Source organism: Trachemys scripta, chromosome 1 (assembly GCF_013100865.1).
Source record: "Trachemys scripta elegans isolate TJP31775 chromosome 1, CAS_Tse_1.0, whole genome shotgun sequence".
NCBI lineage: Eukaryota > Metazoa > Chordata > Testudines > Emydidae > Trachemys > Trachemys scripta.
In genome coordinates, this window is record NC_048298.1 from 86,887,206 (window position 1) to 86,910,073 (window position 22,868).

The window sequence follows — 22,868 nt, forward strand, 5'->3', positions numbered from 1 at the left end:
CATAGTTCTTGCTCTTTGGCAAGTGTTTTTGTGGTTATGGTGGTTTTGGCTAATACACATTTTGGGGATTTTATGCGAACACTGTTCTAGATTGACTGTATTATGAAAAGAACTATTGTGCACTGTTTTGGATCCCAACTTGTTTCACTGCTTTCCATAACCTTCTCTTCGTCTGTCTCCTGTTACCAGGCAGGATTCAGAAAGCTGGCTTCTGATTGGCTAACTTTTTGAGCAGCTCTTGAGCTGCTCATATGAGCAGACGATTATAGGCTAATCCATAGCAGCTATGCTAATGCCTGCCTTTGTTGCTTCACAGCAGTGATCTCTCCTGCAAAAGACTTGAGGGAGGGAAAGGGAAAACTCTCTAATTGGCTGCAGGAGGGGCCCTTCATGTATTGTTAAAAATACATTGGCACATTTTTGGTTTTACCATATAGCCACTGGCCGTTTGAATGTTGGTCCTTTGCCTTTCAGTAGGGAGAAAAATCTGCAGGTATTATTGGAGAGATGTTCCTGGTGGTGTTTGTCTATTTGGCACAGAACTATATATGATTTTCAAGCTTAATATGAAAGAGAAGGCTAAGGGAATTGTCGTAAGTGAATTTAAATAGATATACACAATATTTGTGCGTGTTGATGTTTCATAATTATGATTGCCATCTATGTAAACTTTTTAAAAAGTTTATTTATAGAATCCAACCCCTTGCACATTTTCCATCTATATACATGAATCATTTTGTGCACCACTGTACAAATGCCTTTCCTTGAGATAAGAAATGCCTCATTTATAAAAGTTACCTTTTGCTAGGTTGGGCACCTGTGGCAATACTTTCTTTGTTGCGAATTGGTCATGTGATTATTAAGAATTGTGGAAGTACTCAAACGCTATTTGAAGAGTCTTAAGCAGAGCATTAATACTTGGACACTTTAGGATATTTAATTATGTAAATTGAAAATACCAATGGTTTTAGATATTTTGCTCAGGCAAGTCCTTGATAAGTGTAGCCTTTTTCCTGAATTATTCTTTGAAACATGGCCTCTTTACCCCCTTTTAGTCAGGGAAGGTAGGTAGATATGTGAAAGAAGACTGCTGATTGGCTTGCACGGATGTGACCAAACCTGTATGAACCGGTCTGTTGAATGCTACTTCCTTATTGCTTTGGCTGTTTCTTGTCACACTCAGCGCCTACGAGAGATCTGTTACATGGCTGGAGTGTGCTCCCTTGTGGGTATGGCTGGAAATTATGCTCTAAGTTTTGTGTGCAGTGTTATGTTATATTTATTAGTGAACGAAATGTAGTTTTCATTTTAACTTTTCAGAGTTTGTGCTAGCTTTTATTTAATGTTCTTTGGCTGCAATAGTTAATCTGTAAAAGATCTGCATGTCAGTTAAAATAACCATCTAATGATGGATTTTTATAAAAAAAAAAAAAAAAACTTTTATTTTAGAATAATTTTAAAATTATATTTAAACTTTTGGTTTTAGGAAGGTTTTTAGACCATATATTGTTGGACACAAAGTAAACTGTTAACAGGTTTTATTTAAACCGTTTTTCTCATAATACCCCCCGCCCCCCAAAGATGCATTGGAAGATGCATCTTTATTTTAGAAAAAGAGGAGAAAAAATAATTTACATTTTACTGTGGCTGTTTGCCAAAGTACGGTAGTCTTGTAAAAATCAAAATAGTCAAGTACCTTTCCTTTTTCTGCATAATATAGTAAATACATATTATTAATAAAAATTAAATAGTTGTCTAAATAATTAACATGGAAAAGTAAGGAATATGTAGCAAAGCAAATTGGTAATGTTTCTGATTTTACATGCTTTGCTTTTCAATTGTACGTTTGTAATTACAAAAGGCATCTGAAAACAGAGATCCACTGTTTTCCTGTATACACTGTAGTTGAAATTTCATGTGTCTATTGAGATATATTTACCTTAGTTTGTAAATTACTATATGTGGTTGCAAACTTCATTCTGATTTAAAGATTCACACAAGAAAAATCCCAGTATCTAATTCTATTGCATTGTGGTCCTGGAGATCATAAATTTAAATAACTTCTTTTCTCTTATTAGTTCATATATAAAGGACTCTTACAATCTGCACATTACATTTATCAAGTTGGTGGGAGGATCTTCTGTTATTTTCTCAAACTCTCTTAATTCATTAGACCAGTGTTTCCCAGACTTGGGACGCCATTTGTGTAGGGAAAGCCCCTGGCGGGCCGGGCCAGTTTGTGTACCTGCTGCGTCCGCAGGTTCAGCCAATCGCGGCTCCCGCTTGCCGCGGATCGCTGCTCCAGGCCAATGGGGGCTCCGGGAAGCGGTAGCCAGTACGTCCCTCGGCCTGCGCCGCTTCCAGCAGCTCCCATTGGCCTGGAGCAGCAAACTGCGGCCAGTGGGAGCCGCGATTGGTCGAATCTGCGGATGCGGCAGGTAAACAAACTGGCCCGGCCTGCCAGGGGCTTTCCCTACACAAGCGGCGTCCCAAGTTTGGGAAACACTGCCTTAGACAGATTAGCCAAACCTAAAATTACTCCAGTATTTAAATTAAAGCAATAAAGCACATTTTTATTCCAAGACACATCTCCTTGTTAAAATTTTTATTGCAGGATGGCTATAAGCACAATAAATAATGAAATTTTTATTCTACATTATACAAGTAGGGTGAGATGAACATCTCCAGTGGTGTGAAATTACTTGCCTTAAGTTCATTTGAAGCTGTTGTGGCGAGGGGAAGGAGGAGATGTGTGCTAGTTTATAAAGCATATGCTTTTGAAGTGTTTTAAATGTTCTTATGTGTATCTATTAATTTACATATTAAAAATACTTTTGTAAAATGTAGATAATTTAAAAGGATACTAACAAGTCATTTGGACTTGACATTTGGTCGATCATTAAACAGTTATAATCTGATGAGGGAGACACTTTCCTAAAAAAAATAAATTTCAAAGCAACTATTTTATGGGTATCATAAAAAATTTGAGTGCTTGCTCCCTCTGCTGGAGGCGCAGCAGCAGTTAATCATATATAAATGTTCTTTGACATTCTGATCCTGGTATAAATATGGAAAGCAGGTTTAAGAGGTTAAACAAAACATGTATTTCTATTTTGCCTATCAGAGTGCTGTCTAAGCAGTAATGGTTACTCAAATATGAGGACTAAAGTTTGGTAGGTAGAAAAGAGTAAAAATAATAAGGAAGTGTGTTAATGAATAATGTAAGTGTGAATGGAAAACAGTTGGGAGGAAAAAACATTCTCTTTATTGTACAGTCAAACACCAGAGTTATGAACTGACCAGTCAAGCAGACACCTCACTTGGAAGTACGCAATCAGGCAGCAGCAGAGACAAACCAACAAAAACCAGTACAGTATTGTGTTTAAACGTAAACTGCTACTAACAAAAAAAAAAAAAAAAAGAGCAGCAGTATTCTTCTGCATAGTAAAGTTTCAAAGCTGTATTAAGTCACTATTCGGTTGTAAACTTTTGAAAGAACCATAACTTTTTGTTCAGATTTACGAATATTTTAGTGTTACGAACAACCTCCATTCCCAAGGTGTTTGTAACTCTGAGGTCCTACTGTATCTTCTTTCCGGAAGTTTCCTTCTATTATCAATTACAGAATATAATATTTAGTGGCTGTAGGCTTGGAACCTACCTTGATTGGTTAAATTACAAGATGTTGCATTCCAGGCAGGCAGCATAGCAGTTTTAAATGGGTTAATGAGAAAACCTCACTTATTGCCGTAGGCAGTTTCCAATTACAGTACCACTGTCTTTTTTTTTTTTTTTTTTTTTTTCTTTTTCCCAAGCATGCCTGAAGTCTTGAATCATAACAGCTCCCTTGAGTGTTTTTGAGCAGAATGTTTTTAAATCATGATTTTTATCAAATCTATTTTTTTAAACAATTTAAATTATATTTTATTTACATGTTGTTCTTTACTTCCTATTTTAGTCTTTAATTGCTAAAGTAAATGTTTTATAATTTCTTCTTTAATTAATTTCCTAGTTAGTAGAATTTCAGATTTACATAGAGATTTTTTTTTACTAAGAAATTTCACACTTACAATGCTCATTTTAAGCTGTAAAAAGTCCAGAGTCTCATTAACATTATTCTGTGAGAACAACAGAAACTGAAACCCTAAATTGATAAGCAAATAGCCCTTCTGACCAACGCTACCTTCCCGTCTATTGAACCTCCACAAGTCAAGAAAGCTGAAGTGCATTGGCCAGGCTCTATTCCTTCATTAAGATCTGCAGTTTGAAGTCAAGGGACTTGTGTTCCTACATCATTTAGAAAAAGATGCCTTGGACTTGGGAAAATTCTTGCTCTGCCACAGACTTTTTTGACCTTGGGCAAGTCATTTTGTGTCTGTGCCTCAGAATCCCTGTCAATAATATTTCCTGCCTCTGAATATTAAATACATTTAAAAAGATTAAGGTGCTTGGATACTATGATAATGGGGCCCATATAAGTTTTTATATAGATTAAAAAAAAATTAGATAAGGAACTTAGGTCCTTCTGAAAACTTAGTTAATGTATTGAAATATATGTAACTTTTCATTGTTAGCAATGAAGTAGTATTATTTTGAAGTGACAGATTTTTATGCCCTGGGAATTTTTAATAGAAATGTGGTTTGAGCCCTGATACTGCAAACACGAATGCAGCTGGTTAACTTTAAGTACATGAGTAGTTTCATTATTGGCAGTATATTCATGAGAGTAAAGTTATACACCTTCTTAGGTGTTTGCGGGATAAGGGCCTTAATTTTCAAAGTTTTGGGGTTTTTTGCCTGTTGGGGTCTTGTAAAAATCAAATAAGACCCTGTTAGTGGTGGAACTTAAAAACCCACCTTTTATAATTTTTGACCATTATAAATTTATAATTGAATGTTGTTGTAATACAGATTTTCAAATGAGTTTTACAAAAACTCAGCCTGCTTTAAATAAATGTTTATTGTTCTGTATGTTTGTTTTTAAATGAGCCATTTAAATCAGTGATCAACTATTTAGATTAATCATGGTGATTTAAATCACTCCACTTGGGGTTCAAGAACAGAATTTTAAATTGGTCCTTTGCATATTCCAACCTTTATGAGCTTGTAAAGACAATCAAGTAGACGTTGTTTCTTGTAAATTAGGAGCATATAAATTTCCAATATACAAAGGATGAGATTTTCAAAGTGGGGCACCTAGTATAGAGTTTCTCAACCTGTGGGTTATGACCCAAAATTGCGTTTCCAGAATGTTTCAAAGGATTGCGTGGCAGCTCCTGTCCCATGGGGCTGTCTTGGCCTGGGCTCTCTGCTCCAGGTGGCACGACCTCTGGGATCTCAGTGCTACTCAGGTTTGGTCCAGCTGCCCCTCTGTCATGATGATGGGAGACTGGCCAAGCCAAATTTGAGCGAGTGGCACTGCAACCCCATGTACTATGTCACAATACCTCTCTTACAAATTTTGACCCAGCTGCCCCCCCCCCTCAGGGGGTGGGGCCAAATTTGAGTGGCACTGTAGTCCTAGAGTTTGCAGAGAGCTGAACCCTTCCACCCACCTTGGGTACAGGACACAACCTCCCTCCTCTTCCCTCCAGAACTATTTACTGGGTTGCGATGGGCTGGCTCCTTGCCCTCTCCCTCCTCAAGCAGGGCCTCTCTCCTCCCCTCCCCCGTCAACAAGCCGTCAACATTTACAAATGCTTCCTGAGCCCAGAAAGATTGGCAACCACTGACCTAGTGTATTATTGACATAGCCTGCACAAACGTGTAATTCTCAGATGAAAAACTTTCTTTTTAATAAGAGCTGTTAAATTTAAAAACACAGTAAAATAAATAATTAACTGTTGCGTTAATGTTAAACTTGGGAGAATTTATTGTCTCTTCCATGTTTTTGGAGACAGTGAACTATCCATCTATTTGTCCCCTTAATTTATAAATCTTTCAATATATGTGAGGAGACTAGGTAAATCGGCAATTTGCAGAACAGTGCCTTATTCAATGTTTGTTTTTTTTTTTTTTTTTTTTTTTTCCATGAAATGATCCATCAGATTTCACAAAAACCATCAACAAAGCCTACTGCTTCATTATCCCCAGCAAATCAAATCTGCTTTTCTAGATACATACTAGGATGATTTCTCTCCACTGCTACCAGAGTGCAAAAATAAATAAATTAAAAAATGAGCACAAGGGACCAGTTTCTCAGCTTGTGTAAATCGGCATTGGTCCATTGTATTGAATGGTGCTAACCTGGTTAACCTGAGCTGAGCATTTGGCCTAGGTCTTTTACTGAACAGTTTCATTCTAGGAGTAGAGAGAGTTCCTTATATTCCCCCACTGCTTCCAAACAACATTTAATTTAATCCTTTCAAACTGAATCTAAAACTAGAGTAGATAATCCAAGACAAGTTCACAGTCTAGTCCTAATAGAAATCACTCCTTATCGTATAATATCTAACTCTTATATAGAGGTTTTCATCAGCAGATCTCAAACTGCTTTACAAACAAGGTCACTGTAATTTATCCCCATTTTATAGATTAGGAAACTGAGGCTCTTGGACGGGCAGTGATTCTCCTATAAGAAGGGTCTAAATAGCAACTGGTATAACACAACAGTGCTATCACATATGTTGGCACACTTTCTCCATTTACAAAAGTATAGTGAACATTTCAGCTTCCTTAAAATGGCTGGACATGATTTGATTTGTCAGCTAGTATATGTGGAGTTTAGAAATTGATTTTTAAATCTAGCATTTAGTCAATATTTTTCTTAATTGTTTGCCTCAATTATCATCCAGTTGAGTGACATGGAGAGAGAGCTTTCTAATTTTTGTAGCAGGTTTGATGTAGGGAATGGGTGGTTGTAAATATGTAATTTCTTGAAAGCTATACATCATACCCAAAATAATTTGGAGGAAAGTGCTTCATTAAAAGTTGTTTTTATGTCAAATACAGATTTATCAGTACAGTGTTAGTCCATATTTTTACCCATATAATAGAAAAATGTTACCAAGGTCTAGTAATGAGACCCAAATGTTCAAATCCCATAATCTATAGGGATAAAGTTGTATGAAAGGAGGGCTTTTTAACATGAAGTTGTAAACGTTTTGCCATTTAGGAGTTTGGGTTTGTTGTTCAAGTCATTGCACATGTGCATTCCACTCTTGGTGTCAGTATGGCTAGTGCACTGCAGTTGGAAACTTATTCCCTCAGCGCTACCTGTTTGGTAGCTCGAGCTTCCCCTGCTACTGCTCGCTACTGTGTGCAAGTATAAAGAGCAGAGCCACCCCTAACCCTTTCATTTCTTTTTTTAGCTCCTCCCACAGTGTTCATTGCGTTAGGATAGTAATGTTTTGATTTATTTGTTTGTTTATTTATATAAAGTTTTTTGGATTTGTTGTGTCGTCCCCCCCTTTTTATTTATTTTTTTTATTTTTTTTTAGTACCCAGGTATGCCCCAGTCACCAGGTTTCAAGCCACATGCTTCTTGTTCCAGGCCTCTGCTACAGAGTGACCCACACAATAGCTATTTGAAGTGCTTGGGGGAAGCACACATGAAGGACTGGTGCCAGATTTTTGGAGAGTTCAAGCCTAGGACAAAGGAGGATAGGGAAGCTAGGCTGAAATTCCTGCTGATGGAGGCGGTGCTTAGGCTACTGTCAGTTAACCCGTCTGACACAGTACTGAGTGCTGCAGTGTCAGTGAGAAGCGCTCCTCCAGCTTTAGCAGAATCTCAGCACCGTTCTTCCTCACCCTTATCAAGGAAGAAATACAAAGCTTCTAGAGAGGCACCAGCCAAGGGAAGGTCTCCACTCTCTAAGGCTTTGTCTACACTACCTCTGTCAGGGTCGTGAAAAAAACTCACTGACAAAAGTGCTGGTGTGGGCAGTGCTTCGTGGACATAGCTAATGCCGCTTGTTGGGGTGGTTTAATTATGCTGGCAGGAGAGCTCTCTCTTGCCGGCAAATAGTGGCTACAATGGCATAGCTGTAGCGGTACAGCTATGCTGCTAAAAGGTCCGTAGAGTAGACATAGCCTAAGTCTGGGACATGGTTAGGAAGGAGTCAAGTAGAGTGCACCTGAAACCTAAACATTCCTCCAATGCTTAAGTTGTAACAGTCCACTCTGGCTCCACAAGGGGCACTGTTGGCTTTTTCAGCACCACAACAAGATACTGTCTTTGTGCCAGCCACCTTGGAGCAAGAAACCTGCTCTGCCTCTTGGTGCTGGTGTCTCCTTCCTTCCAGGAGTCTGGTCCTTCGACACTGCTGCCACTTCTGCCAGCAGTTCAGCCTCTGGTGCTGTAATTGCCTGCTTCCTGAACAAGTGGTGCCTCAGAACTATCCAAAGGGAAGCCTGCTATGAGGCATCGCTCCCTCAGTCACCAGTCTCTTGGCACTGGTTCCCCACACCAACTGGATCTAGCCCGCTATGGTCTAGGAAAAGAGAACTCATTGTCAGACTTGGAGGTGGGATCTTAATATTGCAGCCCCAAAGTAGGACCTGCCAGTCTGCACAAATTCTCTTCCCACCTACTACCGTGACCCTTCAATGGGACCTGCCATGGGAATATGGCTGGGACAGTTGTGGCCCAGATCCGTATCAGTGGCCGTTTCGGAACCTCTGGGGGTTTCCCCCAGCTTCAGATCTTTCCCACAGCATTCATACTCAGTGCCCTCATCTAGAAGGGCTGAATCTGCACACTGAGTGGCCCAGTCCCCAGAGTCCAGCACCGGGCGTGGTAGAGAGAATCAAGATGAGGTTCCAGACATGGAGCAACAGCTGGTAGAAGAGATTCTGCCTCCTCCTGTCTTGGCTTCCTCTTCGTCCTCTTCAGACAAGGCCATTTTGTCCAGCACAACTTCACCTCCTCCTGATGATTTCAAAGTTTTTATCAAGAGTTAAAACTTGAGAGTGGATGCAGACTTAGGTGTACAGACCAAAGAGGTCAGCGAATTCTCACATCTCCTTGTTTACATGCTATCATCAGTGGGCCCCTCCGGTGTAGCTCTGCCAATTTAATGAGGTGATACTAGAGCCAATAAAGGCTTTATTTATGGCAGACTCCATCCTCTTTGCCTCCTACCTCTAAAAGGGCAGAAAGAAGGTATTGTGTACTTTCCCAAGGGTTGAAGTACCTTTTAAACTTTTTCACCTCTGGGCTTATTAGTTGTCACAGCAGCTAATGAAAGAGAATGACGGAGGCACCAGCCTGCCATCCCCAAATCAAAAGATATGAAGAGGCTAGACATATTTGGTAGAAAGATTTATTCTGTAGGGGTTTTGAAACGGCATATTGCTAACCAGGAGGCTCTATTGGGACGATACAATTTTAATTTGTGGGGCTCCATGGAAAAAATTAAAGAAGCTGCTTCCGGAGAATACTAGGCAGGACTTCTCGTGCATGATCAATGAGGAAGACCAGTTACAAGAATGTCACTGTGGGTGGGGCTGGACACCATAGACTTGGCAGCTAGAACCATGGCACCCACAGTGGTCATGCAGAGATCATCTTGGCTCCGGTATTCTGGTCTTTCCCATGAAGCCCAGAGTACTATTCAGGATTTGCCATTTGAGCATCCTTCTTTATTCTTGGACCAGACAAACAGTGAGTTCCATGGACTTAAGAACTCTAGAGCCACTCAGAAGTCCTTATGTCTGTACACACCTGCCCCAATCAAGAAGCACTATTGGCCACAGCGCAGACACCAGTATTTCGCTCCTCCTCGTCAGCAGCACCTATCAAAAAAGAGGTCTGGGGTTATAGGCATAGGCCTCCCCCTCCTGCTGCTTCAGCTCTAACTCCAGCCTCCTCAGAACACCTGGGAACTGCAAATCAGGTGCTTTGATGTGACAGTTGAGGTTGACATATCAGTCTCCATGCCTCCAGACGCAAACCCCTCATCATTTGTCCCACTTCTGCTGTCCTTGGTCCCAGATTAGTTAAAACCAGTGGGTCTTGAGCACTGTGGAAGTGGGATGTGCTCTCCAGTTTACTTATACCCCTCCCTCCCTCCCTGTCATCAGGGACCTCTCAAACTCCTTATTCAGGAAGTTCAATCACTCTTTCAATTGAGACTCATAGAGGAGGTTCCATGTGACCTCGGAGGGAAGGGGATTTATTCCCAATGTTTCCTAATACCAAAAGTGAAAGGAGGTCTCAGACCAATTTTAGACCTGCATCATCTCAACAAATCCTTAAAAAGGATTAAGTTTTTGCAAGCTTCAATTATCCCTTCCCCCGCCCTCAAGTTAAAAGCTGCATACTTCCATGTGGCAATCAGTCAAGCTCACAGGAAGTATCTCCAATTTCTGGTAAATCAAAATCATTACCAGCTCACTGTGCTGCCTTTCAGCCTGTCAGGAGTTCCCAGGGTCTTTACAAAGGTTATGGCAATAGTAGCTGTATTCCTCTTAAGATGGGGCGTGCTGGTTTACCCCTGCCTAGACAACTGGCTTGTCCAAGGCCAGTCCAAACTGCAAATGCAGAGCAGTGTTACCCTGATCTAGTCAAAGTTCAGTGCTCTAGGACTGTTAATCAGCACAGAAAAACTCCTCTCTCCGGTCCAGAAGATAGAGTTCATAGGGGCTGTACAGGATCTGTCTCAATCCAGGTCCTTTCTTCTGCAGTCCAGATTCTAGGCATTTTGATCAATTCTACTTTGAGTGCTTGCTCATGTCCATTCTACATTAGGTTAGGGGCGAGTGTGCCATTTGCATCGTTGCCTGAGATTTTTCCCTTAGTGTATCCGTTGGGCCGGCTCTAGTGCCCTCTGGTGCCGCATGCTCATGCGCCAGTATAAGAGGCGTTGCCGGCCATGCACCGTCTCAGTTCCTTGTAATTGCCTGTGACAGTTGCTGGAACAACCTCTCTTGCTTCAGGGTCCAGGTTTTGCTTCTTCTCAGTATTTTTTTGGGGGGGGGAGGGGGTTGTTTCATAATTTGTTAGTTTAACTACTGGTATTGTTCATAATTCCCAGTGCCGAGGAAGAAGCACAAAAAGCAGCACACTGACAGCAGGCGCTCGCTGGTGCAGAAGAAGGACAAGCATAGTGAAGGCAGCGGTTCACAACCCATGTCAAGCCACTCCTCCACTCTCAATCTTATGTCACCATCAATTCTGTCCAGAGCTCGGTGTGGGATCTGCTGCCAACGCTCAGAAGCCACCACGGCATCAGTGGTATGATGGTTCCATTGACCCTGGAGGCCTTTGTAGTGGCCAGGGACTTACTTTCGCTCCTGGTCCCCCCAACTCTGATGGGACAGTTGCTGGCTCCAGTGTCTATGAGCAGGAAGGAGCATGGTGCTAAGAGCTGCTTCGCAGGGCCTTCTAGGGGCAAGCAGACCATGATACCATTGTTGTGGCCATCTCTGGTCCGTTGCTGGTCCCCGGCCTCCTGGCACCGAATGGAGAGAGTGATACCGCTCCACCCTGGTTGCTGAGGGAGGACTCTTAATATGAGTCCAAAGGGGAACTATACATTCAGCCTAAGGACCACCAGCAGTACCCAACCTATGAACTGCTGGACTTTGGTGCGGGTCCCCTGCCGGCACCAGGCCAACGGCCTATGCAGTGGCTATACTGGAACCCCATGGGTTTTCCACCAGTACCATGTCCTCCGTCCGATTGATCATACTTGGTGGTTTCCGAGATGCAGGCTACTGACCCTTCCCGCTCGGGACTGGACACCAACCCCGGTACCGATGTTCAGGATGTGGCTTCCATGGATATTGTTGAGGCTGAGGAAGAGGATGGAGCCCCTTCTCCAGTGCAAGCCACTTCCTCCCCAGATGAGGCTGTCTTGGGACAAAGTACCTCCCTTCTGTAGGACGATTTCAGGGTCCATCAGGACGTTTTGCAGCAGGTAGCAACTCACCTGGGACTAGAGATTGAGGATCTTAAGGAATCATCCAACAGCCTTATTGACATTCTGGCTGCAGCAGATCTTGCAAGACCATGGCTGATTGCATCACCTGAACCTTGTCTCCCTTAACCTAACTGTGTGGATGTTACATGGCTCAAACCAGAGGAGCAGGTCTGTTCGGAGCAAGTTAAACAGGTCTTGCTAGGTAGCAGGAAGCCATCCACTAGGAGTACCTACCTGGCCAAATGGAAGCGCTTCTCGATGGGGGTGTCGCATCAAGGCCTTTCTCTGACCCAGTCTTCCCTTCAGGCTATTTTGCTCCATAGAAAAATAGTTGCTATTAGTTCAGTAGTAGTTTAGATGGTTGCTCCATCTGAAGCAGCAAGATCTGGCCCATGCATCTATCCAAGTGCACTTGGATGCAATCTCAGCCTTCCACCTGCCAGTGAACAGCAAGTCTGTATGGTTCTCTCGCGAGATGACGGTCCAGCTTTTCAAAGGCCTGGAGAGACTCTGTCCTCAGATCCACAGACCTATCCCTCCATGGGACTTAGACCTGGTTCTGTCAAGGCTCACGGGCCCTCCCTTCGAACCGCTAGTGTTGTGCCCCCTACTTCTCTCCTGGAAAGTCACCTTCCTGGTAGCAATCATCTCAGCTAGAAGGGTGTCTGAAATCAGGGCCTTAACACCAGAACCAACATACACAGTGTTCTTCAAGGACAAGGTCCAACTGCGCCCCCACCCAACTTTCCTGCAAAAACTGGTTTCACAATTGTGTAGCAACCAGACTATTTTCTTGCTATCTGCTTCCTGAAGCCTCACAAGAAGTCTGAGTAGTGATGACTGCACTCACTGGAGGTTAGGCGTGCCCTTGCCTTCTATATTGAGAGTACTAAACCCTTTCGCAAATCAGCGCAGCTCTTTGTAGCTGTAGCGGAAAGGATGGAAAGGGCTTCCAGTATCAGCCCAGAGAATTTCATCTTGGATAGTCTCCTGTATTCAGGATTACTATGAGTAGGCGAATGTCACACCTCTGGCTATTCTAACCACTGACTCCACGAGAGCTCGTGCTACTTCAGAGGCTTTCCTTGCACAAGTCCCAATCCAAGACATCTGTAGGGCATCAACTTTGGTCTTTGGTGCATACCTTTGCATCCCACTACACCATCACCCAACGGGCTCAAGATGATACCAGGTTCAGAAGAGCAGTATTGCAGTCAGCATGTCTGTGAACTCAGAGCCCAGCTCCTAAGGTACTACTTGTAAGTCACTTAACGTGGAATGGACCTGAGCAAGCACCCGAAGAAGAAAAAACAGTTACTAACCTTCCGTAACTGTTCTTCGAGACGTGTTGCTCATGTCCATTCCCCAACATGCCCTCCTATCCCTGTCACAGTTGACCGGCAGTAAGGAACTGAGAGGGTGTGTGGCTAGCAACGCCTCTTATACTGGTGCATGAGCGCACGGCACAGAGGGTGCTAGAGCCGGCTCAATGAGTACCACTGAGGGAAAAATCTCCGGCCATGGTGCATGCAGCACGCACGCATCTAACCTAACATGGAATGGATGTGAACAACACACCTTGAAGAGCAACAGTTTAGGAAGGTTAGTAACTGCTTGAAGGCTTGCCCAGTCACAACAGCAGGAAACTGTTTGAGGCTTCTGGGTCATAAGCTTCTTGCACTTATATGGTTCAATATGCCAGAAAGCAACTCAGAACTCTGTGGGGCTGGCAGATATCAGTCTACTTACCAAGCCGCCATCAGTGTGTCCACCCATGCCCTCACTTCCCTAGATTGGTGAACAGATCCAGCCAATGTATGTGTAGATGTTCTCTTTGCCTACCCCTACAACCGATTCTCGTGCTAGTGACAGAGTCCACATGGGTTCTCTACAAATGCAGGGTCTATGGTCCTTTACACAGCAATGTCAGAGAGCTGAAAGTTGTCAGACTGATGTGCCAGGTATTTCTATTGCAGATCAGGGAAGCAGCCTTTTAGTCCTCACAAACAACCTCAACAAGCAGGAGGGAGCTAGGTTTTTCCACTCTATCAAGAAATGACTTTACTCTGGGAGCTCTGAATTGCCATCTTAGTAGATCCAGAAGCATCTTAGCTGCTAGATGTACAGAATGACTTGGCAGACAACCTGAGCAGATAAATGTATGAGTCACCATGACTGGTCTCTTTGCCCAGATGTGGCCAGATACATCTTCTGGCTCTGGGGGATTCCCCAAGTGGACCTATTTGCACCAAAAGCCAACAGAAAGTTTCAGCAGTTCTGTTCCCTTAGGTATCACAGCCCAGGTTCCATAAGATGCCTTTTTAATGATATGGTCAGGCAGGCTCCTCTACACTTTTTGACCAGTCCCACTCATTCACAGGATATTGCCAAATATAAGACAGGATCAGGCCAGAGTCATACCTATAGCCCCAGCATGGGCCCATCAGCACTGGTTCTCCACTCTCGTGGTGCTGTCAGTGAAATCTCAAATTTCACTGCCACTAGACTCAGACCTAATCTCCAGGATCACGGTTGCCTACTCCACCCAAGCGTACAATCACTTCACTTAACTGCATAGATCCTCCATGGCCAGACACTAAAGAGCAGGCTTGCTCGAAAGACGTTCAAGAGGTCCACATTCTACAAGAGCAATTTATGTTGCTAAATGGAGTCATTTCTCTACTTTGTTTCACCAGAATGGGGTATCACTGAACAGTGCTTCACTTCAACATATTCTGGACTACTACTTATTCCTGAGACCCCAAGGTTTGGTGGTTAGTTCCATCAAAGTACACGTGGCTGCTATTCCAGTGTTCCATCCTAAAGTGGACAATCACTCTATTTTTCTCTAGTGACATGTCCATAAGACCTTTAAAGGGCTTAGTCAAATTATACCCTCAAGTACAAGACCCGGTTCCCCCGTTGGATCTAAACTTAGTATCATCAAGACTTAAGGGTCCCCCGTTTGAGCCATTGGCTAACTGTTTGCTGCCGCATCTGTCAATGAAGGTGTCGTTTTTGGTAGTCATTACCTCGGCCAAAAAAGTAGGGGAGCTAAGGGCAGTAATGTAGGGTCCTCCATATACAATCTTCTTTAAGAAGAAAGTTTACCTACCTCCTCATTCGAAGTTTATCCCAAAGGTAGTTTCCTCTTTCCTCATCAAACAGCCAATTTATTTGCCTGTATTCTACTCAAAACCATTGTACAACCAGGGAGGAAGAGTGCTTACATACCTTGGATGTTGAAAAATCTTGGTGTTTTACCTGTTCAGAACCAGACACTTTCATATCCTCCCAGCTGTTCGTAGCAGTGGCAAACAGAGTAAGAGATCCATCAGTCTTCACCCAGAGAATTTTTTTCTGGATTGCATATTTCATATTAGCATGCTATGACTTGGCTAATGTCGTTGCATGTATAAGGTCACAGCTCATTCGACAAGAACACAGTCAGCCTCAGTAGCCTTTCTGGCACAAAAATACACATTTGCCTTCTGCTATGCTGGGGTTCAGGATTCCAGAGATGATGCTCGAGTGAGGAGAGTTGTACTCCAATCTTTATTGAAATATACTCCGATCCCACTTCCTGTCTTACAGCTTGTGAATCACCAAGAGTGGAATGCACATGCGCAATCACTCAAAGAAAAAATAGTTACTAACCTGTTCCGTAACTGTTCGAGATGTGTTGCACATGTCCATTCCACAACCTGGTCTTCTACCTCTCTTTATTGAAGGAAGAGAAGAAAGGAGAAGGACTAGGGTGGTTCTGCCCTTTATACCCATATGCAATAGCATGTAGCAGCAGAGCTTCGCCCAGTGGGTGCCACTGAAGGAAAATGTTTCCCACAGCTGTGCACAGGGCACTCTGACACCAAGAGCGGAATGAACATGTGCAATACATTTTAAAGAACAACAGTTTCAGAACAGGTTAGTATTGCTTCTTTGAGGGGGAGGAGAGAGAATCAGGTTCTTGTTTTGTTTCTGAAACTCTGTAAAACTGAATAAATGTTTTGTATGAAACAAAGTAAGAGTAAAATATTTAGATTTCTAGTATCTTTGAAATAAGAAGGTTTCGTTTCCAACCAAGGAACTGTTTGCATCTCTCACGTGAGTTTTTTGGTTGGATCTTAGGTTAGCACAAACTAATTTAAGAGTTGTCTCTTTTTCACTTTTAAATGTCAATAAGTTGATCAAGTGTAATAATATTGGACATTGTGAATCTTGTGAATGGAATCAGTAGACCTTTAGTACATAAAATTATCTATAATTGTTGCATTTCAGAGGGCTGGGTGTGGAGGAAAATATGAATGAGAAATGACATTAAAGTTATATAATTCTGTGTTGCTTTCATGAATGTGATGAAATCGATTTGCTTTAAAATATACTAAATGCAACTTTTAACACTCATACTTTCTTGGAGTACCTGCATTAAGTACTTACAATACTGTATAACACACATGTACTGGGAGGGGCTATTTAGCAGTTTCACTAAACAATATTTTATTTTAATTCCTTGTTATACTTTTATATTTTAAGGGTCAAGATGGATACCACAGAAGAGCCTCAGAAAAAAGTCTTTAAGGCCCGAAAAACAATGAGAGTAAGCGATCGGCAACAACTTGAGGCTGTCTATAAGGTCAAAGAGGAGCTATTGAAGACAACTGACGTTAAACTGTTAAATGGCAAACATGAAAATGGAGATTCTGATCTAAATTCCCCTTTAAGCAACACAGATTGCATGGAGGACAAAAAGGAGGTTAATGGTTTAGTGGATATATGTCTTGACCCTGAAGAAGGGAGAACTGAAAGTGAGGAAATCTCTCATGTCAAAAGTCCTGATGTCAGGGCAGAGAACAAAGATGGTGACTTAGATTGCAAACCTGAAACATTGTCTCCAGAGAACATTATTTCTGAACAAGAGCAGGAGGACTCTATTATTGCTTCAGTCTCTGAGGGTGGAAATCAGGTACTTGATAACAAAAAAGATGATGACCTTCACGAAGAACACGGAATAAAAGATAGTTTGGACCAAAGAGAGACAGAGAGCCCATCTGAAGGTGAAAGCAAAGTAAGCTGTGACATTAATGACTCTTCAGAAGAGAAAGCAGAAACAAATGCATTAGCTGTTAGTTCTGATCTACCTGTTGAAGAAGAAAAATGTGCTGAAGAAGAGGTTGTTGATGAAGATACTGTTGGAGAAGAAGCTATATCTAGCAGTATGGAAACCGACCAGGAACCAAAGGATGAAGGAGACCAATCTGCAGAACTTCCAGAAACCACCATTGAAAAGTCACTAGAAGAACCAAGCGAGAACATCTTAGAAAACACAGACTCTATGGAGACGGATGAAATAATTCCAATTTTGGAAAAGCTGGCCCCAGCTGAAGATGAACTATGTTGTTTTTCTAAAACTTCCCTGCTTCCAGTGGATGACACAAGTCCAGATTTGGAAGATAAAATGGAGAACTCTTTGGGTTCACCATCCAAACACGAAATCAGTGAAAGTTTGCCCAAAGAAGCTTTCTTAGTACTCTCTGATGAAGAGGAGCCGTGTGGTGAGAAAGAGGAGGATGCTGAAGTGGTACTACCAAACAAGACAAGTCTTCCAGGTTAGACACTGTTTTTATTGTAGTTGTGGCCCAAATATGAGATTTTCATTCACTTATTTGATAAATTAGATTCATGTCTCGGTATACTGATTAGTGACATGGACAGAATTTCAGCTTTCAGTTGTATATTTTGGGAGATTCTTCAGTTTATTCCATATTTGTAAGAACTTATTTGAATTAAGTCGTTTAAGAGAGCATCAAAGTCAGAACAATTTTTGTTGTGATAATTCATGGGGTAAGGCCATTGTTAATAAAGTAATGAGCTCTGCAGAAGAAAAATGATTAACTTTACCAATTTTGAGATTCTTCTTAAAATATGAATAGCTGATTTAAGTAGAGCAATTAAATGATCAGCCATCGAAAAAAGAAGTTGAAAATATTAATAAGTTTCTTGACTAGGTTCAAGCTCCGCTTAGGTACAGTGGAAAGGTTTGGGTGGAATGTCAGGGAGCCTTGCCTGGTCCTGGCAGAAATTAAAAGTGCAAGGGTCAGGCTTTAACGAATACTGCTGATGTAAGGCCTGACTTCAGTGCTCCCCTTTCTTGAAATATCCACGATATACCCCTTCCCTCACATTACAATGGGGAGGCGTTCCGGTGAAGGAGGCGGTGGAGCTGACACGGTCACCTCCACCAGCTGTATCCCAGTTAGGGATTCTCCAGGGACAGTTTGTTTGCCTCAGGTTTATTTTGTCATGCTTAATTTATTATACAAATATTGAAATACAGCAGAAATATTTTTTTTTAAATATATGCACCGTTCTCCTGCTGCTCCTCTACTTGCACACCCAAAATGGAGGACAAAGATATAAACTGAAAAACTGAGATTACCCCAGCACAGGTAATTGAAAAATTTAACAGCACTCCAAAGCCAGAATGATCTCTCTCAAAAATGGTGGTGGGTGGAGATTTAAACCTATAGTTACAGTGCTTAAGACAAAGTTTTGTTGCTGTTTAAAAAAAAAAAAAAAAAAAAAAAAAAAAAAAACACCTACTCTAGAGATGCATAATTAAAGATGGATCTTAGTTGGAGGAAAATATACATAACGTATGGGATTAATACAGCCATGTTTTTGGGAATATGGCTTGAAGCTCTGCCTTTCTTGTTAAAGTGGATGTTACAAAAACTAGAAACTATGCAGTGACTGAGAACCAGAAAAATACAGGAACTAGAAAATCCTGGCTAATGAAGATAATTTAGAGAGACCGTGAACCAAAGTTATTTCTATTTGAGATCAATGAGGCATTGCCAGAAATGACTTCAGTGAATAAGGAACCATATACTACTTTTAGAAGATGATAGGCTAGAGATCCTACCAGGCTAGTCATAATTTACTATTTCTATAGTACCTAAAACAGTAGGAGATGTTCCAGAGATGTAGGAAGACAAGTGGTTGTCTCATAAGTTGCGGTCTAAATGGAAAACATACTGATCAGAGATGGAAGGCAACAAAAAATATTATATTAACGTCAAATCAAAGAACAAAAGAGCACACGTTTAAGGGAATTAAGGGCCAAAAATGTAAGCAATTTAAGTAAGTTAAGGAGTAAACTGTGTGGAGATAATCTGATTAAAAATAAAAAAGTTTTTGATAAAAGCATAACATTACTACTATTGTCCTAGCGTAGTAAATAGCACAACATTTAACAAAGCATAGGCATGAAGGACTATGCAAGGGGATGTGGAAGATGTTAACAGCCTACTAATCTTACAGTATGCAACATATGGCAGCATTGAAGGGGAGGTCAATTTTCCAGAGTTTGGGAAACACTGAAATAATTAGAATAAAGAGTGTTAAAAATATGTTGGATATTTGAAGGAAAGAAGAAAATCACTAAACATGTTAAGGCAACTGACAGGATTGGCATGTTCTTAATATCCTGGCCTTTTCCTCTTCTAGAATGCATATACTCCTATTTTACTTATTCTTCTCAGGTCTCATGTATCTTGAGAATGCTTATGGCCTACACTATTTTATCGATTAGCACGTTTTGTGCTGTCTAGAAAACTCTGGAAAAGCTGTTCAAAGCAGAGTTCACAGAAAAGGAAGGGATACGTGTTATATAATATTTAAACATTAATTGTATTCTTTTAAAATAGTGGAGGATTTAATTCTTATTGCCCATCAGTCTTGAGAAATAGCTAACTTTCTTAAGTTTCCACTTCACCAGTATGCATCAATGCATCAAGATGTTTAAAACTGTGAGCTGCCCAACGCAGAGACTTGCCATTTTTATCTGTCTATAAGCTGCCATGTGCACCTGTGGTGTTATATAAATAATTAATGGGAAACTTCAGTGTCAACATACATATCCCAAATCTCCATTATGGGTTAGCTATTAATTGTCACTCCCGTGAAGCTCTGAATAGTGCTTTGTGGTGTGATTTACATCACACTTATTCCATGCAGCTATTTCTTTAGTACAGTTGAGTTGACTTGTCTTGATCATTGAGGGAGGATTTAACTGATGTTGGGCCTAATACATTCCAACAGGAATTTTTAAAAGTGTATACTAAGATTGTGTTGACTACATGGATAAATTCTAATTATTTTGTTGATTTGCAGACTCGTGGTCTCTCTACCATGCACTGTGCTTCTGATGCATGGAATTATACCACATAGAAGCATACACATATAACTGGTTTCCTATTAACTATATAAGAACCACCATATTTAAAGGCAAACTTAAAAAGGCATCAGAAATCTCAGTGAAATGGTCAGGTCTTAAAGATTTAATGGACACATCTGAAGAGGGGTAAGCAGGGTGTCCTTTCTGATGAGATAACCATTTCCCTGGTAGTTTAAACAGCCTTTGCAGTCCCTTTTGAATTTGAAAGGAAAAGTTTTTGAATGGCAGTTCCCTCCTCCTCCTCCTTGCCTCTCCAGTATGGAGGAAATTCACCCAACCCTAGACTAAAAAGTAATGGAGGCTTATCTGCATTACTGTCCAGTTTGTGGTGAGAGTGGAGAAAGGGGGTACTGACCTAGGGGAGGAGGAGGAGGTCATTTGGCCCATGATCACCTGGAGATACTCCCAGGGAGTGGAATATCACACTGAACTAGTGTGATATTACACTCCAAGTTCTGGACAAAGAAGGAATCATTTTGGATGGGAAAAGCTGGGGACCCCAGATCCCCTCTCATATACACTATAAACATACTGCTACGTCCACAGGTAAAGCAGGAGGTGAAGCCTTAAAAGTGATCCAGCTTCATTCCCTGCTCATGTTGTGGTCCCTAATATATAGAATTGCAGAAGCAAGTTCACGTACGTAAGACTTCAGGCTCAGGCAGCAACTTGCCAATACAAGATTCTTTCCTCATGCTCTCATAAGCTTTTGTCTGTTCATGCCACTAAAGGCTTACAATGTATGGTTTTCCCATGACTGTTGGAATGGAATCTCAACTCCAGGAGAAAAGGGGCAATAGGGGAGAGGAGAAGAGTTGGGTTAAGAAAGAAATATTAAAACAAAAAACAAAGGAAAAAAGACAAGAAGGAAAAAGAGAAGAAGGGCTGGGGAAGGGAGGGATTGGGAGGGAGAGGACCCAGCAATTGTTAGGCATGGTATAAAAGGAACTTGGAGGGGTGGGGGGTGGGGAGGAATGTCCATTTGTCAACCTTTCTTGAAGGGGTAGGGTTTCAGCAAAGAGTTGAACTCTTTTTAACCTTCAGATAGCAATCTATTAACAAAGAAGAACTTTTGGTACCTAGCTCCCAGGGTGATTCAGGGGCACCACTAAAGGTGGGAGGCATGTGACCCCTCATGTGACTTCTCCCTGCTCGCAGCCTGGGGCCACGCACTCACCCGTCCCCTCCCCATGATCTATCCCATGTTACCTTGAGGGTGGGGGGGCGGGTCTCTGACCTCCTCCCGCTGCGCTGGAGACCTCTGAACCGCAGGGCTTTCTGTAACTGCAGCAGTGAAAGGAGCAGAACATGAGGCCAGTGATTTAACGATCATAATTTATCACCATTTTGATGCAATGAACAGTGAAACGGCCTCCTTCAGAAACATAGATTTGGAGTGGAATTCTGCATCTTCAATTTTAAATGATTGGAAGTGAAGGAGGACTCTCAGGCTATGTCTATGCTACCACTTATGTTGGTATAACTTACGTTGCTCAAGGGTGTGAATAAATTAGCCACCTTCCTGAGCAACATAAGTCTCACTGAGACAGCGCTATGAACATAGCTACCACCACCCGTTGGGAGTGGATTAATTAAGCCAACGGGAGAGCTTTTCTGTAGACTTAAAGTGGCTACAGTAGAGAGTTTACAGCAGTGCCACTATAAGCTCTCTACTGTAGCCATAGCCTCAGAATTATGTCCTGTCAGCCACATTTCAGCCTCTTTTCTGTTCTGTGCTCTACATATGACCTTTCTATTTGTGATCACTCATATTGGCTAAATAATGGAAAGGTTCTATGGTTTCTCTGGATATTTTTGGACTTTGCCTTGTATGGTTCTAGTTCTTCGTGATTAATTGGATCAAGCCGGTGTTCCACTTAGACCACAAAAATGATTTTGTGCTCTGTAATCTTTCCAGGCCTTCAGAAACCATCTTCAATTGCTTTTTTAAACTTAATGTGGATTACCTTTAAATCAAAGATCCATGTTCCAACTGCAAATTGCAGACTGCTTCTGATGATTGGATGTAAATACACCTCTACTCCGATATAACACGACCTGATATAGCACGAATTCGGATATAACGCGGTAAAGCAGTGCTCCGGGGGTGGGGTGGGGGGGGGCTGCGTACTCCGGTGGATCAAAGCAAGTTCGATATAACACGGTTTCACTATAACGGGGTAAGATTTTTTGGCTCCCGAGGACAGCATTGTATCGAGGTAGAGGTGTATAGAAATACATTTTTTCCTGAGGATGTTGGGATACTGGGACCTCAGTCCTTTTATTTATTTATTTTATTCAGTCAAGTATCAGAGGGGTAGCCGTGTTAGTCTGAATCTGTAAAAGTCTGTAAAAAGCAACAGAGGGTCCTGTGGCACCTTTGAGACTAACAGAAGTACTGGGAGCATAAGCTTTCGTGGGTAAGAACCTCACTTCTTCAGATGCAAGAACTTGCATCTGAAGAAGTGAGGTTCTTACCCACGAAAGCTTATGCTCCCAGTACTTCTGTTAGTCTCAAAGGTGCCACAGGACCCTCTGTTGCTTTTTACAGACTTTTACAGATTCAGACTAACACGGCTACCCCTCTGATACTTGACTGAATAAAATAAATAAATAAAAGGACTGAGGTCCCAGTATCCCAACATCCTCAGGAAAAAATGTATTTCTATACACCTCTACCTCGATACAATGCTGTCCTCGGGAGCCAAAAAATCTTACCCCGTTATAGTGAAACCGTGTTATATCGAACTTGCTTTGATCCACCGGAG

The 22,868-nt window shown here is 41.8% G+C and overlaps 1 protein-coding gene across 12 annotated transcripts in view; it reads left to right on the forward strand.

Moving 5' to 3' along the window:
• Positions 1-22,868, forward strand: part of ATF7IP (activating transcription factor 7 interacting protein) — a 168,919-nt gene that overhangs the window by 58,152 nt on the left and 87,899 nt on the right. For 11 of the 12 annotated variants that reach the window (XM_034774680.1, XM_034774652.1, XM_034774658.1 and 8 more), the window contains one exon: positions 16,398-17,470. In XM_034774680.1, coding sequence (XP_034630571.1) covers positions 16,405-17,470 — 1,066 coding nt within the window. In that variant the 5' untranslated portion in view covers positions 16,398-16,404. Of the gene's footprint in view, positions 1-326; positions 594-16,397; positions 17,471-22,868 lie in introns of those variants that run through there. The other variant, XM_034774706.1, reaches the window with a different exon arrangement.